This window comes from Megalobrama amblycephala, linkage group LG8 (genome assembly GCF_018812025.1).
Source record: "Megalobrama amblycephala isolate DHTTF-2021 linkage group LG8, ASM1881202v1, whole genome shotgun sequence".
Lineage (NCBI taxonomy): Eukaryota > Metazoa > Chordata > Actinopteri > Cypriniformes > Xenocyprididae > Megalobrama > Megalobrama amblycephala.
Window position 1 is genome coordinate 24822800 of NC_063051.1, and position 20606 is coordinate 24843405.

General features: G+C 36.0%; 1 protein-coding gene across 4 annotated transcripts in view; it reads left to right on the top strand.

Annotated features, from left to right (window-relative positions):
- Positions 1-6863: 6863 nt before the first annotated feature.
- st3gal3a (ST3 beta-galactoside alpha-2,3-sialyltransferase 3a) overlaps positions 6864-20606 on the top strand; it is a 52610-nt gene continuing 38867 nt past the window's right edge. The window contains exons 1-4 of one of the 4 annotated variants that reach the window (XM_048200197.1): positions 6864-7098; positions 9818-9966; positions 15155-15202; positions 18175-18240. In XM_048200197.1, the coding sequence (XP_048056154.1) occupies positions 9849-9966; positions 15155-15202; positions 18175-18240 (232 nt within the window). In that variant the 5' untranslated portion in view covers positions 6864-7098; positions 9818-9848. The remainder of the gene's footprint in view (positions 7099-9817; positions 9967-15154; positions 15203-18174; positions 18241-20606) is intronic. The other 3 variants (XM_048200198.1, XM_048200200.1, XM_048200201.1) reach the window with 3 other exon arrangements.

Consider the following 20606-nt stretch of genomic DNA (forward strand, 5'->3'; position numbering starts at 1 on the left):
TGGCAGCCGCAGGTGCAGGAAAACTCCTGCATTAGTTATGTCAGTGTAAATCTATACTACCATTAACCTATAAAACACTACTACACTATAAAAACGGGCGTGTGATTAAGCAGCACCAAAGGAGACATGCTCTACGATTTATTTTTGGCAACAGTAGGCTGTCATAAAATAAGAGAAAGTTGACATTAGTGATGGGTCAAAAATACCATTCAACGCGCTGCGTGACAGCCTTTATGATAGCCAGCTAGTTAACGTTAAGTGAACACCGCAGCATGTCGCTAGTTAGCAAAAGGGCTTAACTTACTGATGGGATGAAGGTGGTGTTTTTGGTTCGTCCATCTTTTTCGCTGATCAAAAGGCAGAACGGGAGCATGCGCAGTCTTCTTAATCGCTTGATTCGCCATCCACCGTTCTGGCAGTGGTAATGTGGGTTTGGTTTGGAATGGAATGATTCGTAACATTTTTATAATAGTAACGAGTAACGATGCAGCACATAAAAAAATATCGGAGTAAAAGTATTAAACTCTTTGAAAATATGTACTGAAGTAAAAGTGGAAGTAGGAGAAAAAAATAATACTCTAGTAAAGTACAGATACCGCCTTTTAGTACTTAAGTACAGTAGTGAAGTAGTTCTACTTCGTTACTATACATCTCTGATTGTAATGTTACTCTAGCTAAGTGTACATGGGAAACCATGGCATAACCAAACCAAAGCTGCTATCAGAGAAGTAATATTGGTCGGCTTATCTGTAATAGTGGTTATGACCTCTGACTAGAGTTAGTGTTGCTTTAATTCAAGTGTATACAGATCTATGGGGACTAAGGAAAATACTTTTAGATAGAGCAAGCATGAAAGCGGCCTTCTAAACAGTATAGTCAATTACCTCTGTCTAATGACCTAGACTGGCGAGTTTGTGATCGTGGGCCCACATAATTAATGAATGGCCAGTGCGAGGACCCTGTGCGACACTGAGAACCGAATGAACGAGTACAATGAGAGTAAAGAATTAAATAGAATATTCAAATGTAAAGCCAAATTATTATACAAATGACCAATAATCAATTGACATTCTAAACTAATTCGAGGACATAATAACATGGAGTCAGATAAAAGATTATTTGGAATTAAACTACTTTGCCACGCTGAAAAGATCGAACGTGCAAGAAACCTTCCCCGTCCTGTGGGAAACCGCTGTTGGGCCGACTGGGCGGGCCTTACAAGGTTTAATGACAATATCTGGTTATGGTTACACTTAAAATAGTTACAAAAGAGATGTATGAGATGATAAAATCATACACCATTAATCGTACCCAGCATGTATGTAAAAAGTTACCTGAGAGATAGAGAGAGAGAGTAAAGGGAAAGACAGAGAGAGAGAGAGAGAGATAGAGAGAGAGGGCCAGAGAGTGCCCAAGAAAAGAGGCAGAGCAAGAAGGCAGCCCAAGAAAAAGAGCAGAGAATAAAAAGAGACAGAGCAATAATTACAATCTTCTTTTATCCCTTCTTTGACCATGTGACTGAAACCCAAATGTGAGACATTCAAACTGACCAATCAGAAGATTAGAACTTCCCCCACTGTACTAAAAGTGTGACAATTCGTAGACCCCCGATGTACATACATCTTGGCCTACAGGCCTTTATCACTATCAACACCTTTATGCCTTCCAAATGGCCCTTGTAGCAGGAGAGAGGGGATTGAAACTGTAAAGGCCAGAACACACCAAGCCGACGCCGACGAACTAGCGGAGATGAAAGCAGACTGTGGGGTTGGCTCACGTCGGCAGCGTCTGTGTCCAAAGTTGCCCTGCCACACCAAACTGACGCTAAACAGCCGACGGCCAAGCAGCACGTCAGTTCTGCGCCTGCGTGAGATGAAATGCCTTTCCGAAACAGCAGGCGGCAGTAGCTGAGCAGCCAATCAGAATGATCAGATGGCCCGACGGCCCGACGAGCTCCAACGCCGATTCAACATTTCGAATCGGCCGAAAAAAGGCCGACGAGGACCAACTTCAGCCGGCGGTGCGGAACACACTGAGAAAACTTAGTCGGCCGACGAAGAAAAACTGCCTGACGGCCGACCGTCGGCTTGGTGTGTTCCAGCCTTAAAGCAAATGTCTTTGTTCACATTAAAATATCTTTGGATATTTTCAACCATACAGTTTGAACCTTTTTTAATAGTTGTCCTCGGTTGTCCTCAGTGTGAAAAGATGGATCTCAAAATCACACAGTCACTGCTGGAAAGGGTTCAAATATGCAAAAAATCCTTGAAAACTGAAAAATCTGCAGGACCTGGAGGATTTTCTGAAGAACACTGGGCAGTTTAACTGCTCAGAACAAACAAGGGACTCATGAACAACCATCACAAAACAAAAAAAAAAAAACAGTCGTAGATCATCCGGGTAATGACACAAAGTATTAAGAATGGTTCCCAAACTTTTGAACGGGGTTATTTTAATAAATTCAGCTATTTTTTTTTTTTTTTTTTTTTTGTCTTGTGGATTAAACATCTTTTATGTAAAATACCTTACTCAGGACAGTACTAAATAAAAAATAACATGCATTTTATATTATATCTTTTATTTTGTTAAAATTATTCACATTTTCACAGATTCTGCAAGTGGTTCATACTTTTTCATGCAACTGTAATTTGTTTCTGTGACCCAAAAGAATGAACCTACTCTGTGTAGCTGTCCAAAATGTTTCTAAAATAGAGAAGAGAGAAATTTACACATCACCAGAGTGAATTTTAGGAGCATTAGAGACAGTCTGGGATGGGTGGAGTGCTTTCTAGAGTGTGAAAGAAGGGTTTAAACGTCAGAGTTATTATAAATAACACACAATAGCATCCAGATGGAATCTACATCATTTTATTAATATAATTGATACATAAACAATGATCAGAATGATAAAAAGAGAAAAACTACTGATAGAGCACGCAATAATCTCAGACAGCATGTCTAAGATTATTTCTATGAGTAAGTAACCTGTTGTAATTAAGGACCCTTCACTCAACGTGTCAGTTGCAGCACAGAGACGCTGCCGTGCTCACAATAAGGTGCACGAGTGCCAGGCGCGTTATCTGCGAGACGCCTTAACCATTAATATTTATGGGTCTAATAACCTACTGGGTTCCAGTGGATGTTACAACAGAGACACCGGAGGCAGAGATAAAAGCAGTAAAGGTGGTTTATTTAAACAATCAGCAGAGTAACAGGTAGGTGAATGGTGAGTATGATGATCTTGGAGATGAATAGAGGTAATACTGTCCTTTTGTTGTGTTGCAGGTGATGGTGGAAGGAGATGTTGGAGACAGATGACTGGAACTCTCACACACAGACAGGTAGGAACACGAGGAGCACTGGAGACAATGGAGACAATGGAGGCAGGTAAGTATAGCGATTAGAGTCCTTGAGGTAAGCATACAAATGGCTGTAGTGCAAACTAGACCGGACAGTGAGTGTGTGTGAGTGTGGAGCTTAAGTGCTGGTGGTGATGGCGGTGCTGATGATCCTCAGGTGGCGGTGATTAGTATGCTGGTGATTGAGTGCGTGGGTAAGGAAGTGAGGTGGAACCTGACGTGTCTGTGACAGTGGACAGATGTAATGTCAGTCGTAAATATTTATTGCCGTCATGATTATGAAACCACAGCAGTTAAGAAACAGGAAAGGTTTCGAATGGAACCCTGCCAATACTGTAAGATAAATGTTGCTGTCTCTTTGTGAAGTGACGCCCTTATTGAAGGGCTGTTCATTATTAACAAAAGGTCTATTAATTTATTTAGAAAGCAAGTTTCGTTGTGATGCAAAAGAGAAAAGGTCATAGAGATCTAACTTACAAACTGTATTTATTGTGGCATAAACCAACATGAGGTCATTGCTCAGAGATCAGTGTGGGTTAAATGTGTTTACTGAAGTATTCACAGTACAGCAGCCTACAGAGGCACACACATATACAGTACACAGCATAAATGAGAACTTCTGAATGTCAGCAAAAACTCAATTACTTAGAAGACATGTTCGGGTTCTTTAGAGATATAATGTTCCAGCAAGTTTGCTTAATCAATTACCATAGAAGCATGTCAAAATTATTCAGGAAAATAAGATTTTCTTATCAAGGTGATAAAATGTTGTGTAGCAAAAATGAGTGCACCCTCCTAAAAGTTACTAAATAAAATGAAATAAAAATGTTCTGGTGTAAGTTTAAGGCAATGTTTGATCAACTGGTAAGTATGTTGAACCAAAACAATTAAAGAGAAGCAATTTCTTGACAATTAAAAGTGTTATATAGCCCACTGAATCATTCTCAGACTTAATGCTGACAACAATCGAACCACTTGAGAGAGAATCGTCAGGAGACTTATTTCTTAGCACAATAGAGGACAGTTGTACAAGAGGATTACCAAATCATTGTTTTAAGTGTGAAAATATAGCAAAAGTAACACAGGAATTAAAAAAAATTGACTTGTGACAAGGCCCCTGAAATAATCAGGCTTTCATTTTAAGCTTTCATTTAGTAATGAGGGATTTTTTTTGCTAGACAAAGAGCTGGAGAAATACCAAGCGAGTGTCTCAGAGCCAGCAAAAGCTATGAAAAGAGTGACTGTTTATCTCACAGAGTAAGATGCAGCCTGCAGAAATGACATGCATGGTTGTTGTTCTCACTGGAAATACCTACTGTAGCCAAAGCACAATAAAGTCATTTGGCAATTTCCAAAGCCAAAATATAGATTCTGGGAATCAGTTCTCTGGTCTCATGAGACCAAATCAATAATTTTGGATCTAACAGCATCCAAAATGTTCTGGTGTTGCTAGAGGAGGAGTACAGTGAGAAGTGCCTGGTTCCCACAGTAAAGTTCAGTGGTCGTAAAGCTCTTATATAGGGATGTATGAGTGCTGAAGGTGTGAGGGAGTTGTGCTTTATCAATGCTGTCATGAATTCCCACACGACTGTGTAATTTAATACACAAACTTGAAACAGAAGATGTCACCCTTTCCTCATTCCCTGCACTGTTGGGCATTTTTTCCAACATGACAATGAGGATATGCATTCTCCCAAGGTGAAAAACCTTCTGTGGACATGTATTGCACTCAATCTTAACACTCTTGAGCACCTGTGGGGGATTCTGTACAGACAAGTTGAGCAACACTCCCCATTAAAGATCAGGGCATTTAAGAAGCTCATCATCCAAGTGATAAACAGGACAGATGTGACAATTTGTCATGAACTTGTACACTCCGTGCTAAGAAGGGTCAGAGCAGTATATTCAAAATTATGGAGGGCATACTAAGTACTAGAATATTATACATTTGTTGAATTAAATCTAGGATGTACTCATTTCTGCAATCCTTAATTTAAACAAAATTGGCTAATTGACTTATTTATGGCTATTAATGACATATATTTCTCAGTTTTTATTATGTATATGTTTAATACATTTTAGTTTTTCTGTCTTTCCATGAATTGTATTAGTGATCATAAAGAAAAAAACATCTTTTGTATTTGTTCAGAGGGGGTGTACTCATTTATGCTGTGCACTGTATAATATTATATCCAGGGGTGAAGCTTTACTGAAGCTCATGAAGCACAGCGACAAAAACATCTTTATGTATGTAAGATTAGGTATAGGAAAACTTGTTTGTTTTATTATTTATTTATTTTTAAAATTATATTTCATAGCATTTAGAAGAATGCAATTGCAAAGCAATTTAGAATATGCTCTTTTTTTTTCTAAATTGACTTTAATACAGTATTACACACACAATTGTTTGGTTTAATCTTGCTTTCTTTGCTCAGGGATAAGTGAGAACAGACAGAGCATTGTGTTATTGTGAAGTGAAGTGCACATTTCCGTGTAGATGATGCTCTTTTCAAAGCTTCCCTTGGAACAGTGGTGGTCAACAGTTATGAGGCAAGAAAGACTCCAGATCTCACGTGCATGTCCTTGAGAGTGACCTCTCTGAAAGTTGGACTGACATCATAAAGGACTTTTCCACCTGAAAAGGCTGTATTTGTATTATTTTGTAGATTGATTTTGTTTTATTTTTAGGCAATCAGAAAATTCAAGAGATTGATTAATTGTTGCTACATGGTCGTCACCATTGTGTGAACACAGATTTCCACAATAAACAATCCATTTCTGTTTTAAGAGCCCAGTAAAACAGAGTGATTCATAGTCCTATAAAAATGACTGTGGCATACTGATGGTGTCAAATGTTTATCATAGTAGTAGTCAATGATTATCATATTCATACGCCATGGAAGTTCCATGGCAGTACTTTAAAGAATGTGTCAGTTTACCATGGTAGATTTCCAAAATATCATAGTAACACGGTGCCACTGTACTTGCTTGTTAATGGCAGATCTAGTGTTATTGCTCTTGTCTGGCTATATTAATAATTATATTAGTTTCATTTGTATAATTTTTATTTTAGGTAGCACAACACTGTGTGCTGATAACTATGTATGAAAACCCAGTTCTGCCACATAAGAAGAAAAAAAATAATGTTTGGTAGATCATTATGGCATTGTAAGTCATAATTATAGGATAAAAAGTAGAAATGATGATCTAAAAAGTCATAATTATGACATAAAAAAATCTAAATTGGCATACTAAAGTCAAAATTATGACTAAAAAAATCATTATGTGATCTAAATCTAAATTGACATACTAAATCGACCTGTAATCTTAAATCTTTATTTCCACTTTTTATCTCAAATATGACAGTATGTGATAATTTATGATTTCCCAAAGCAATTTTTTTTTCTCATGTTTCTACGGAAATGACCTAAGAAATAGGCTTCCATCTGCTATGAGTGTGATAAGATTGAAGTATCATGTTTTATGGACCTGTATGGTGTGTGTTCAAGCCAATAGCTGTTCAGGCCCCAAAGAAGACCCTCCTCCTTCTACCTTATGGCATGAACTCTGTTTGTTTTCCTTCACTTTCACAGCTCTCACCCTGGGAACCGAGCTGATGAACACAGCCGAGAGATAAAACAAATGTTTTTTTTCCGCTTCTCCAGAAGAGTCGTAGTGGCCGTCGAATGAGACAGCGGTGTTTATGGACATGTTTACATTACCGCTCCGTTTCTGTGAGGTAGGAGTTAGCCAGCCTTTCTCAACATTTATCTCTTTATCAACTTTATCTCTTGTAACAGCGGTGGTGTCAGGTATTTCTTATTAGGACTGCGTGTAACTGTGGTATTTTGTAATTCATATGTGTGAGAGTTGCTGGGCTAAAGGTAGTCTTTGGTGGTTGAGGTTAACAGCAGCTAATGCGCTAACCGGATGTGTCTGTTCCCGTTATAGCACACTAGCGAGGGTCGCCGTGCGGTTTCCATTGGTTACGTCTTATTAAGTCAGTCTTACTGTTAAAATGTTTTTTTAACGATCACTAGTTGTTAAAATAGTGTGTTTTGGAGTCTTAGAAGCAATGAACTGACTATACTAACAAAATGACCCAAAAAGTATCATGTTAATGCAGTGTTTTAGCATTGTTGGACTATGTAACGTTATTTGGAAATACGTCATGATAATGTCATGTATTCTTTTAAGTAACGTTATCTGGGAGTGCCATGTATATAACGTGGTGTTTTATTGTTGTTAGTTATTGTGTTGTTGTTTGGTGTTAGTTATGTGTCAGAAAAGTTCGTTATTTTTTGTTATACAAAATATATTTTAAAATATAAAAATGTTTTATATATTTTTTTTATATTTATAAAAATATATGTTTGTAATAGAATATGTGTATTGTATTTTATAATATTTTATATTATTATAATTATTATAAAATACATATTATATAAAATATGTAACTATATAAAATGTAAAAAACAAAAATGATCATATTGTTTGTTTTTTTTAAACTAGGGATACCTGGTATACCATCACTGTACCATATTGCTGCATTACTGTTTTTTCGACAATAGTCACTGAAAAACAATTTATTTTTATTTTTTTTAAAGGATGTTGGAATCTATGTGTCAAATAAGATCCAGTTTTTATTTTATATGATATACATTTATATATATTATAAAATGAAATAATATATTTAAAATTATATTATTATAATTATTGTACATGAAAATTCCCATACGGATCCTTTTAGGATTGGTTCAAAATTATGCTAAAAGTCCCAGTTGAAATATTTTACTAGGGATAGGCTACCTAGTATTGCTTCACTGTAAACCTGAATAATTTGGACTACCTCAAAAAATTTGAGGTAATCAGTTGCATCAAATTTTTTGAGTTATGATGTTCCCAATTTTAAGTAAGCAGAACTATCAAGTTTTGAGTTTGTAGTACTCATGCATGATAATTGCTCTTAGCTTAAAAGTATAGCTAACTCATACATTTTGATAGCAATCAACATAAATTATTTAGTTAATTAACTTTTCTATTTTGAGGTCTTCCAAATCAAATGAGTTATTTACTTAACTGTAAACCCTAATAAGAAAATACAGAAAATGCCAACTTGTTAATTTGATAACATGTTAACAATAGCATGATATAGCACTTACTGAATGAGTACAGCAACTTGTAACTACCTTAACTTACCTTACTCTCTAAAAACCCACATTAACAGAAACTCTTCTAAATTAGCATGACAAAACATTAATCACTACTTAATCTCCCTTGTCCATTAATTTTGCACAAAAAAACATTATATAACACTTAATTTTAGCCTTTACTCTCCCTTTCGAGTGCCATGGGCAAAGCATGCTGGGAAATACAAATCCCAGCCCAGATTCACTTAAACTTAAGTTAATCTAAATTAAAAGAAATTAGTTCATACAACTCAAAACAATAAAACAGTTCAGTTTACTTAAAATATGTCAGTTCTGTGAACTCAAAAGAAAAAGAAAGTTCTAAATACTCATTTGAGTAAAATTTAAGTTTACTAATTTGTTAAATTTAAGTTTGTCCTACTCAAAACAATTAAGTATTTTGAGCATTAGGGTTTACAGTGTTGCTAAAGTACTTTTTTTGTAAGAGTAGTCACAAAATAAACAGAATTTTGTGGTGGCAAAAGTCAATCTTTTTCTCGATCCTGAAGAAACTTCTTGAGTCAGGAGTTCCAGGTGCCAAAAGAACAGACTTTATTGGTGGAGACGATAACTCCAAGATACCAGCTGATCAATCTCATTCAAAACTCTAATTTTTGTCTTTTACACCTTGCTCCCCACTTTACCCCATCCCCTTCTTGTTCTCCACAATTTTCTCTTTTCTTGGATCCGTTTCCAATAGTGGTGAGCCGTCACCTGGTTTATCATGAAATAAAAACTCTATTTAATGCATGATTTACAGTGTAATTTCATGATTGCTCTTGATATACGGATCATATTAAAAACTTGATGTACATCAGCGGATAGGCGTTTTGCTCAGAGCTTCTGAAGTGAGACACAGTGCACGACCTGATCTTCTGAGTTTACAAACATTTCTTAATGAAAATACCTTTCAAAAAATATACTAAATATTAAGAATGTATGGTTTAATTTAGTAATTTTGTAACACAACCCTATAAAGTTTTAGGTAAGGTAACCTAACAACATGTAAGGTAAGCATGCTTCATTTCACCTTCAGGCCTGTCACTGCATGTTGTGAAGTTTGGACGCGCCCACATTAACATTATACTTCTGTCATTTCTGTCCTTTTATGAACTCTTCGGTTGTGTTTCATAACATCTTTATATTTGTTTTAAGCGAACCAGTTTAGGTTTTATAATGTCATGAATTGAAAGACCAAACTTTTCAAGTTCACATTTGTCTTGCGAAAGGTCCACGGTTTGCCAAAGCGGTCCATGCTTGTGTTTTCAGGTGACTCAGTCCAGATGAAGCCTTGTGTGAGATGATCAGGATGAAGTCCACTCGGAGCTTCATGTTTTTAATTTGTCCCATGCTGGTGCTGATATTCCTCTACTATTCCTCTGGCAGACTGCACCTACGGACCTCAGTGCAGAAATCTCGTGAGTATAAATGTTGTCATTTTTTCTTTTTTGGTGAACTATAAAGCAACATCATGCACCTGCCTGAATGTTTCTAGTAATCCTGAACATTTAGTTTAACTGGTTAGATGTGTTAATTCGGGCTTGCAGCCCATCAGAAACTGCATGCCTTTGGGCTAATTAAAATGATTGTCAGAGTACAAGTGGTTACAACATGCATCCTTAACTTTCATGAGTGGATCTTGGTGCAGTTCAGCAGCTCTAGTTAGTCACATGGCTGAATCCCCTTATGTGTGTTTGGTGTCATTTAGAGTAAATGTTTGACAATGCATGGGGATCTCTGAAAATGATTTTGTGACGTTTTTCTGAGGTTGTTTCCATAATGCCAATAGCTTTTTCATTTCTCTGAACTGTGAAATGTCATAAACTTTTGCTTCTCTAGATTGGTTTGTTTTGTCATATATGGATTTCCCCCCCCCCATATGTCATGCCTAAAATTAAGTCTTTCAGTTTAGGAACTCTTCTCACACACATTCTTTTGCTTAGCCTTCCTGTTTGGCATCAAATTATTAGTGAAGTCATGATCTTAAACTGATAAGATCTTGAAAAATAAAATGGTTTGCTATGATGGCCAGAGGAGGGAGCTAAAGACCCCATAATCACTGACCATATTCACCTGGAATCAGTCAAAAAATAGCCAGCAAGCCAAAAAATGGTCAGCTTTGAAGGCAAAATGATACACAAACTGATTATTGCTGACATGCTTAATATTACCTAGCATGTGTGCTTGTTTAGAAAGAAGATAATCTGTTTTTGACTATTCAAATATTTTGTATTTCACAAAGGCATGATTTGCAGCTGTTAACTGTTTTGTAAATCCGTAGGGGAAACGGTTTTGTCCCACCACAGGTCTTAGCTGCCACGCTGTAGTTTCACAGGCTTAATGCAGCACTACCATGATCAAATGTCACAGTGTAAAAATAGAATCTATGGTATCGGATGTCAAATTATGAGTAAGAGAATTCATTATATAATATTATATAATATAATATATTTATATTTTATATAATATTACATATTCCTATAACTAAAGGAAAGTAATTATATTAATAATTAACAGCAAAGTACACTATCATCCATTTTGGGGTTTGTAAGAATTATTGGTAACACTTTACAATAAGGTTTTTTAGTTAAACATTAGTTAATGTATTAACTCACATGAACTAAGCAATACATTTGTTACTGTATTTACTAATCTTCGTTAAGTTAGTTAATGAAAATACATTTGTTCATGTTAGATCACAGTGCATTAATGTTAACAAGATTTTAATAATGTATTAGTAAATGTTGAAATTAACATTAACAAAGATTAATAAATGCTGTATAAGTGCAGTTCATTATTAGTTCATGTTAACTAATGTAGTTAACTAATGAACCTTATTGTAAAGTGTTACCGAATTATTTTATTCTCACCTGTAAAATCTGTAATATTGTGAAACATTATTTATTTAAAATAACAGGGGCCGTATTCACAAAACATCTTAAGGCTAAAAGTAGCTTCTAACTTGCAGATTTAGGAGAAATTCTTAAAAATAATTGGCTTTTCAGCCCTAATTTTAGGAGTCCTAAATTTTTGCTCTAAGAGTATTTCACAAAGCATTTTAGCGCTTAAACTAGCTCCTAAGTGTAAAATGTTAGGAGTAGTCAAGAGGACTCCTAAGTCACTAAGACCAAATTACAAACAGTCCTAATCCACCCAAAGACACTGTACACTATTGAGGCAATAGCGATAGATACTTGGGTGCTGAACCTTTTCTTCATAAATGCAATACATTTTGATTTATAGATTTGAATCTACGATGAGACACAAAAAAAAAAAAAAAACTTTAACAAATAAATAAATATAGTCTGATTACCTGTGGCAATGGTTTTCATGAGTTCACACTTACAAATGATTGAATAGAGTAAAAAAAATATATATAATAAGCGTATTTGGTGTGCTGTCCAAGGGGATCGAGGGCTCCGAGCTTGGAATTTAGCCCAATCCCAAAGTTCTCCCTGTATCCCCAGCCAAGAGTGAGGAGCGGGGTGGCGGAGGGATGCAGAAAACTGTCGAAGTAACTATAGGCGAGTCGGCTCTCGTCTGTTTATATATTCCTCCTCTCGAGCTGATTAGAAAGACCGTTTGAATGTGTTTCTCCCAAACTTTGTTTATAAAACATAATTTGTCGCTTGAATTCTGCTTTCTCTTGAGATGCAGACATCCAAGAGGTGGACAATTAACTGTATATACTAGTTTAATTAGTGACACTTAGCCTATTTTAAAACCTTTATGGCAACATTTTATTTTGACTATAGCAACATTTTTATTAAAAAATATTTATTTGAATAGGGAAACATTTGTATTTTAAAACCTTTATTTTAATATGGAAACATGGCACCTCATTCTACAATATTTCTATGATTAAATCGCTGACTCCTCCCCCATCAGCCAATCACTGTGTGAATAATCCATAGCAACGAGGTCAACCCCGCCCTTACTCTTAGCTTAAGACTTCAGTCTATTCCTTAGTAAAAGTTGGTCGCAGCCGCTTTGTGAATAGGTTTTAAGAGGAAACTCTTAGCTAAGAACTTTTACTGCTATTTAGGAGAACTCTTAGTGGTAAGATAAAAAGTTTCGTGAATACGGCCCCAGTTTTCTATTTAAATTTTTTTTTTCTGTGATAAAAGCTAAATTTACAGCATCATTACTCCAGTCTTCAGTGTCACATGATCTTTAGAAATCATTCTAATATGCTGATTTGCTGCTCAAGAAAAATTTCTAACTATCAGTGTTGGAAACAGTTTTTGCTGCTTAATAGTTTTGTGGAAATTTAGAAATCTTTTGTAACATTATAAAACTATATCACTTTTGATCAATTTAATGCATTCATTTCTTTATTTAAAAAATCTTACTGACCTCATACTTTTGATTGGTAGTGTATATTGTCACATATTATAAATACTGTAAATATATGTAAAAGAATAGGCCAAGATGAAAGAGCAGATATCCCGGTAACACTTTACAATAAGGTTTCATTCTTAATTATGTTAACTAAAGTAGTTAACTAATGAACAATACTTCTACAGCATTTATTAATGAAATTAACATTAACTAAGATTAACATTAATTTGAACATTATTAAATTCAAAAGCTGTATTTGTTAACAGTTAATGTACTGTGAACTAACATTGGTCAACTTTATTTTTATTAACTAACTAGATACTGTAACAAATGTATTGCTCATTGTTAGTTCATGTTAGTTAATAGGCTACATTAACTAATGTTAACGACTGAAACATTGTAAAGTGTTACCGATATCCTTCATGTTTGTGATAATGAAAAACAAACGCAAATCTATCATTCGTTCTCTGTGCTATACCTACACTAATCAACCTTTTGCAATACGAGTCAGATTGTAATGTAAGGCAAGGCAAAAGAGTACTCCAAAAACACAGGCAATGGTCAAGGCAGGCAGCAAACGATCAAAAACAAGGAAACAGTCCAGGGTCAAAACACAGGCTAGGCAAGACAAGGCAGGACAAGAAACGAACAGAATGCAAACCAATGGCTAAACAATACTCAGCAATATGTGTGTGTGTTAGAGTGCCGCTTATAAAGTGTCACTGATGGGAAACAGGTGTGAGTGTGTGATTAGTTCCTAGATGGGGAATTGTGGGAAATGGAGTCCATATAACCAAGTTGATGAACACAGACCCAGGACACATTTAACATAGATAATGTGACCAGCACTTAGTTTGACTAAACAATACAAGTCTTGTGCTTTAATGCATTTCTATATATATATATATATATATATATATAAACAAATAAAATAAACAGTGCTTTTCAGGTTTTTCTGGTATCTCACAGCAGTTTTCAGGCACATTAATTGCCTTTCAGAAATTACAGACAGCAGGGAATGCAAGGGTTGCTGTCACTTTAAGACATAATGCGCGGATCAGTCTTTAAGTTCACTTAAGACAGAACCTATGTTTGCTAGGATACTCGCCACGACGGGTATGTTGACATAATTTTTGTGTGAATTTGTCCGTTCAAGCGCAAGACTTGAAAGAACTCAATATTTGGAGCTGTACACGTGCTTCGGTTCGGATGAGTGCACAGATCTTCTCACAGCTCGCACGCGAGTTCTTAATCGTGTCTTGTGCTCGAATGTTAAAATTGACAAGGCTAAAATGAGTTTAAACTAAACACAGATAGCAACGTGTGCTGTTCAGGTCTCACCTGCGCTCGTGCGCTATCAACACTCGGTGATGACGCGTAAATGACTGCTCATATAGAGCATAAGGTACTTACATTGAACAAAGAATGCGTATCCATCGACAAAAACATACATTAGCCTAACTCCGTCTGTCTGTTTTATTTATTTTCAACAAACCATATTATAGATGCGTATGCGTCGTCAGATATGAGATGAACCATGGTGCAAGTGCATGCCGAACCATGTGTGGAGAATGGTTCGTTTCACCCCTAGTTTACACCTGTTTTTAGTGTCGTCCACTTGTGATACGATTGACCAAAATCATCTCAATACCAGGTGGAAACAGGGCCTTGAGGTTCTTTTTTTTTTTTTTTTTTTTTTGAGGAGTTCACATGCTGTGTCTGATCCAATTCATCAATTTCAACTGTTGTCCTTGCCTTTTTTTTGTATAGAAATGCATTAAAGCACAAGTTATGTGTCTACAAAACTAATTTGAAGTATTTAGCAGAAGCTTGTTAAAATCATGTATCATTGATTAAGTATAAATCATGTTACAGCTAAATTGGTTTATTAGTAAATTTGTGAATTTAAATGTATGCATTTTGCATTTTCATAGTTTCATAGTAACTTTTGTTTGTTGTCCAGTTTCTCTCATTTATGGACCTGATTGCATTACAAATGAATACGAGTCTGTACTGTATTGCATTCTTTGTAGGCCTGTTTGTCTGGTTTAGTTGCATTATATATTGTGAGTGTCATCCGTTGTTTGAACTGCTAACCCGTGTGTCGGATGTTGAGTGAAGTCATGGCCCAGATCTGCTGTCATCACTCTAGTCCGGGTGCTGCTGTTGAATACTGTTTACAGAGACACTAAAAGCATCTGTTCACACTCAAACAGAGGTGATGACATGCCTTCTGTATGCTGAACTCACACTCTTTTGTTTCAGAGGCTCGTTTGGATAGTTTACACTCCGTGGGACGTGTAGTAGCTCCAGGTAGAGGTTCACCCTATACCGTTACCCTACATTAATGTTGGGAGATTGAGTTTACTCTGTATAATTGCATTATGAGGAAGACTAGGATTAGTTGTCACAAGGTGTTTTTGAGTGGCTTTTTGAATGGCTGTGTGTGTATATACATATTGTATAGATTTTTATTAGGGCTGGGTCTTGACACAAATTTCACTATTCGATTTTGATTCACAAGCTTTCGATTCATTATCAATTAATCTGGATATATATCAGGTACATTACATTTAAAATTTTCTCAAGGAAAAAAAAATCAACTAATGCTGTAAATTATTCAGGGAGTCAGCTGGTGCTTTACTATAATATTGAAGGTTAAAATGAACTGATTTGATTACAAACACTTAAATTACACAACAGGAAGTTTTTATAATAATAAAGTTATAATACTAGCTTTATAATTAATTAATTAATTAATTAATTAAGTTTCTACTCCAGTTCATTTTTTCAAATATAAACATTTTAATGGTGGCTGTCATAAAAACTTGACTTATTCAAACATATCTTGAAGAACAGTAAAAAAAGAAAAAAAAAAAAGAATATGTAATATGGTGCATATATTTAGCAAAATGCTTCTCTCTAAAATATTTTTTTCTAGCTGTCTACAATGAGTTTATGGTTATTGAATGACTTTTCTGAGGTAAATGTAACGTTACATGACACATTCAGTTTACAAGCTGTTTTATTGACGTCTTTCTGCTTTTGAAGCACTGATTGAGTGATTATATGACACATGATATGGACTTCTTTACTTATTTTCTCAAGCAACCTAGCTCAAATAAAATACGAAAATAATTAAATTGCACATTCAATCTCCCAACATTATGAATCTTCTCCATTGCATTTACTTGAGGAGAATCCCCAATGCTAATTTAATACAAAGACATCCGTCGTGCTTCTGTCTGACTATATGAAGTTAATGAAGATTTATATTTTTCTGCTTTGCAGATTTTTTTTTGCCAGATCAAGCAATGGTGAAAAACCCTTTTGAAAGTCATAGAACTGGAATGTCTTACGTTCTGTACTAAACATTAATCTGTTAATATGGGGTAAAAAACAGTATTACAATGTTTACCCATATTAAAATCTAATAAAGACTACTACAACTAATAATGTTGAAAGAATGTTGAAAGATAATGTACCAGTAATGATTACATCATTAACAAAGGCTTCCTGTAAGATACAACTTAAGGTCTATCAACAATATCTGTGACCTGCAAATACTTTCTTGCTGTTTAAAACAAATGTGTTCACAGTAGTACAAGTATAAACATCTAAAATATACAGCAATTGCATTCATAGCCATAAGATGTGTCAGCATGTCACAGATGCTGTCTGTGGAGCTTAAGCTGCATTTGACCCAGAATATTTCTTCAGTTACACAATGATAACAGGTGGCAGGTAGCTGACAGAAGCACTGTGATCTTTGTAAGGCTCCCTGCGCAGTGATTTCTGCTGTGAACTAACACCTGCTGCAGCTCCTGCGACCTCTAATTCAACACCGCTACTACTGCAAGCACACTAATGCAGCGCTCAGACACCACGTTTGTACGAGTGTCCTGTGCATTTACTTGCCCTAGAAATCCTGAGCTGTCCATTGACTCTTTCTTTCTGAGGTTATTTTATCAAAAATGGTCTTGGCTTGTTTTTTCAGGGTTCTCTTCTTATGTTTATTCTTATCGTTCTATCCTTCCATTTTTAACTTTCAACATGATGACATCACGTCACTGTTCTTCATGGGTTATAAAAAATTACTTGGTTCAGTGAACTATCAGCTTACACAAGCTCATAAAAATGTTCATTAGTTCTGATTGCATGTCTTTCTTATCATTATGTTGTCAAATGTTGTTTAATGAAGCTAAACTATGTAATTGACTTACATCACTGTGCTAGTTTCATATCCATCATATTTTCCATGCTCTTTTTATTCTCTTACAATACATTTCAACACCAATCAATATTTCATGTCTTTTTAATGATTGTCTGACTCTACATAGTTTCATTTAAAGCTTGTGAAGTGTTCGGCCAGAAATATACTTATGGGATAGTTAACCAAAAAATGAAAATTACCCCATAATTTACTCGCCCTCAAGCCATCATAGGTGTATATGACTTTCCTCTTTCAGCCAAACACAATCAGAGTTATATTAAAAATATACTGGGTCTTCCAAGCTTTATAACGAGAGTGATTGAAGGTTGAGATTTTGAAGTCAAAAAAAGTGCATCTATCAATCATAAACATACTCCACGTGGCTCCGGGGGGTTTAATAAAGGCCCTCTGAAATGAATCGATGCGCTTGTGTAAGACAGATATCTTTCTAAAACTTTATAAAGTAAAATAATGAGCTTCCGGCACTACAGCCATTTGCATTCAACTTGCATCTAAAAAGCATTAAGTTCCGCAGTGTAGTCACAATGACATGACGTACTACGCGTTGTAACGTTGGACATAGCGTAGTACGTCATGGCATAGCATAGAACATCATGGCATTGTGTACGCAGAAGTTAACGTTTTTTAGACGCAAGTCAAATGCGTATGGCTGTTGTGCTGGAAGCTCATTATTTTACTTTATTAAGTTTTAAATAAGGATATTTGTCTTATACAAGTGCATCGATTTGGTTCAGAAGGCCTTTATTAACCCCCGGAGCCATGTGGAGTTCGCTTTATTATCAATGGATGCATGTTTTGGACTTAAATATCTCATCCTCCAATCACTCCCATTATAAAGCTTGGAAGAGCCAGGATATTTTTTATATAACTCTGATAGCGTTTGGCTGAAAGAAGAAAGTCATATACACCTAGGATGGCTTGAGGGTGAGTAAATTATGGGGTAATTTTCATTTTTGGGTGAACTATCCCTTTAATACCAATGCATTTCAAGTGCATGTTCCTGGTGTAGTTACTTAATTCATAGTTTTTAAGTGACGTTACACCCTTATAGGAATGACCACCTGGAGGGGAAAACAGAGTTTTTCTTCATTCATTGCTCACCAGTCATTTTTACCAGGTTTGTACTAAGTACTAACGTAGTAAGTAGGGATGGGTACCGAAACTGGTGTATCGATAAGCTCTGACGTTAGCGGTTCTGCTATCGGTACTGGATAAATTATGAATAAAATACACATACATCTATTATTGCTATATAGACGTTATCTTGCAAATTCTATCTCGCCAGAGTCGCCAGCTGTTTCCGTATGCAATAATATTATGACATTTGTCTATGATGCATTTTTGCTTTTTGCAATCCAGAAGAGAGATCGTTTTGGGGTAGATTTGCAGCTAATCTCCAAATAAATAGATTATGATCCACAAATAAATGTAAAGATATTCACAAAAAATAATCATATGCACAAATGAATAGAATGAGATCCACAAATATATGTTTCACAAAAATTAATTGAATTCACAAATAAATAAAATGAGATTTGCTAATAAAAAAACATATTCACAAATATGTTTTTATGTCACAAGCACAACTCTGCCTGCATTTATTTGTGAATCACCACTTGTACATTTGTGAATTGCTTCCTGCGCATTTTTGAATCACCTCATGCATTTGTGGATTCTGAAACAATTCTAGATTAACGACTGCAGACAAATCCACAAATAGGTTGATTCCACCCACCGACTACTCAAGCCAATCAGATAACGGCCACGTTGCGCTGACCAATCGCAGCACACTCTCGCTGCAACTAATCACATTTTGCTTTACAATCGGGAGCGGGAACAGACTCTGAAAGGAGCTCTGTACTATTCCACCATGCGCGCATTGTTCGAATTGAGCTGAAGTGCTGTTTGTGTGATTAAAAAAAAATCTGCAGCAAACAGAAGGCATTATAATCATTATAAACAAACAGATTACAGGTGCTGGTCATATAATTAGAATATCATCAAAAAGTTGATTTATTTTACTAATTCCATTCAAAAAGTGAAACTTGTATATTATATTCATTCATTACACACAGACTGATATATTTCAAATGTTTATTTCTTTTAATTTTGATGATTATAACTGACAACTAAGGAAAATCCCAAATTCAGTATCTCAGAAAATTAGAATATTACTTTAAGACCAATACAAAGAAAGGATTTTTAGAAATCTTGGCCAACTGAAAAGTTTGAACATGAAAAGTATGAGCATGTACAGCACTCAATACTTAGTTGGGGCTCCTTTTGCCTGAATTACTGCAGCAATGCAGCGTGGCATGGAGTCAATCAATGTGTGGCACTGCTCAGGTGTTATGAGAGCCCAGGTTGCTCTGATAGCCTTCAGCTCTTCTGCATTGTTGGGTCTGGCATATTGCATCTTCCTCTTCACAATACCCCATAGATTTTCTATGGGGTTAAGGTCAGGCGAGTTTGCTGGCCAATTAAGAACTGGGATACCATGGTCCTTAACCAGTTACTGGTAGCTTTGGCACTGTGTGCAGGTGCCAAGTCCTGTTGGAAAATGAAATCTGCATCTCCATAAAGTTGGTCAGCAGCAGGAAGCATGAAGTGTTCTAAAACTTCCTGGTATATGGCTGCGTTGACCTTGGACCTCAGAAAACACAGTGGACCAACACCAGCAGATGACATGGCACCCCAAACCATCACTGACTGTGGAAACTTTACACTGGACCTCAAGCAACGTGGATTGCGTGCCTCTCCTCTTTTCCTCCAGACTCTGGGACCCTGATTTCCAAAGGAAATGCAAAATTTACTTTCATCAGAGAACATAACTTTGGACCACTCAGCAGCAGTCCAGTCCTTTTTGCCTTTAGCCCAGGCGAGACGTTTCTGACGCTGTCTGTTGTTCAAGAGTGGCTAGACGCAAGGAATGCGACAGCTGAAACCCATGTCTTGCATACGTCTATGCGTAGTGGTTCTTGAAGCACTGACTCCAGCTGCAGTCCACTCTTTGTAAATCTCCCCCACATTTTTGAATGGGTTTTGTTTCACAATTCTCTCCAGGGTGCGGTTATCCCTATTGCTTGTACACTTTTTTTTCTACCACATCTTTTCCTTCCCTTCGCCTCTCTATTAATGTGCTTGGACACAGAGCTCTGTGAACAGCCAGCCTTTTTTGCAGTGATCTTTTGTGTCTTGCCCTCCTTGTGCAAGGTGTCAATGGTCGTCTTTTGGACAACTGTCAAGTCAGCAGTCTTCCCCATGATTGTGTAGCCTACAGAACTAGACTGAGAGACCATTTAAAGGCCTTTGCAGGTGTTTTGAGTTAATTAGCTGATTAGAGTGTGGCACCAGGTGTCTTCAATATTGATCCTTTTCACAATATTCTAATTTTCTGAGATACTGAATTTGGGATTTTCCTTAGTTGTCAGTTATAATCATCAAAATTAAAAGAAATAAACATTTGAAATATATCAGTCTGTG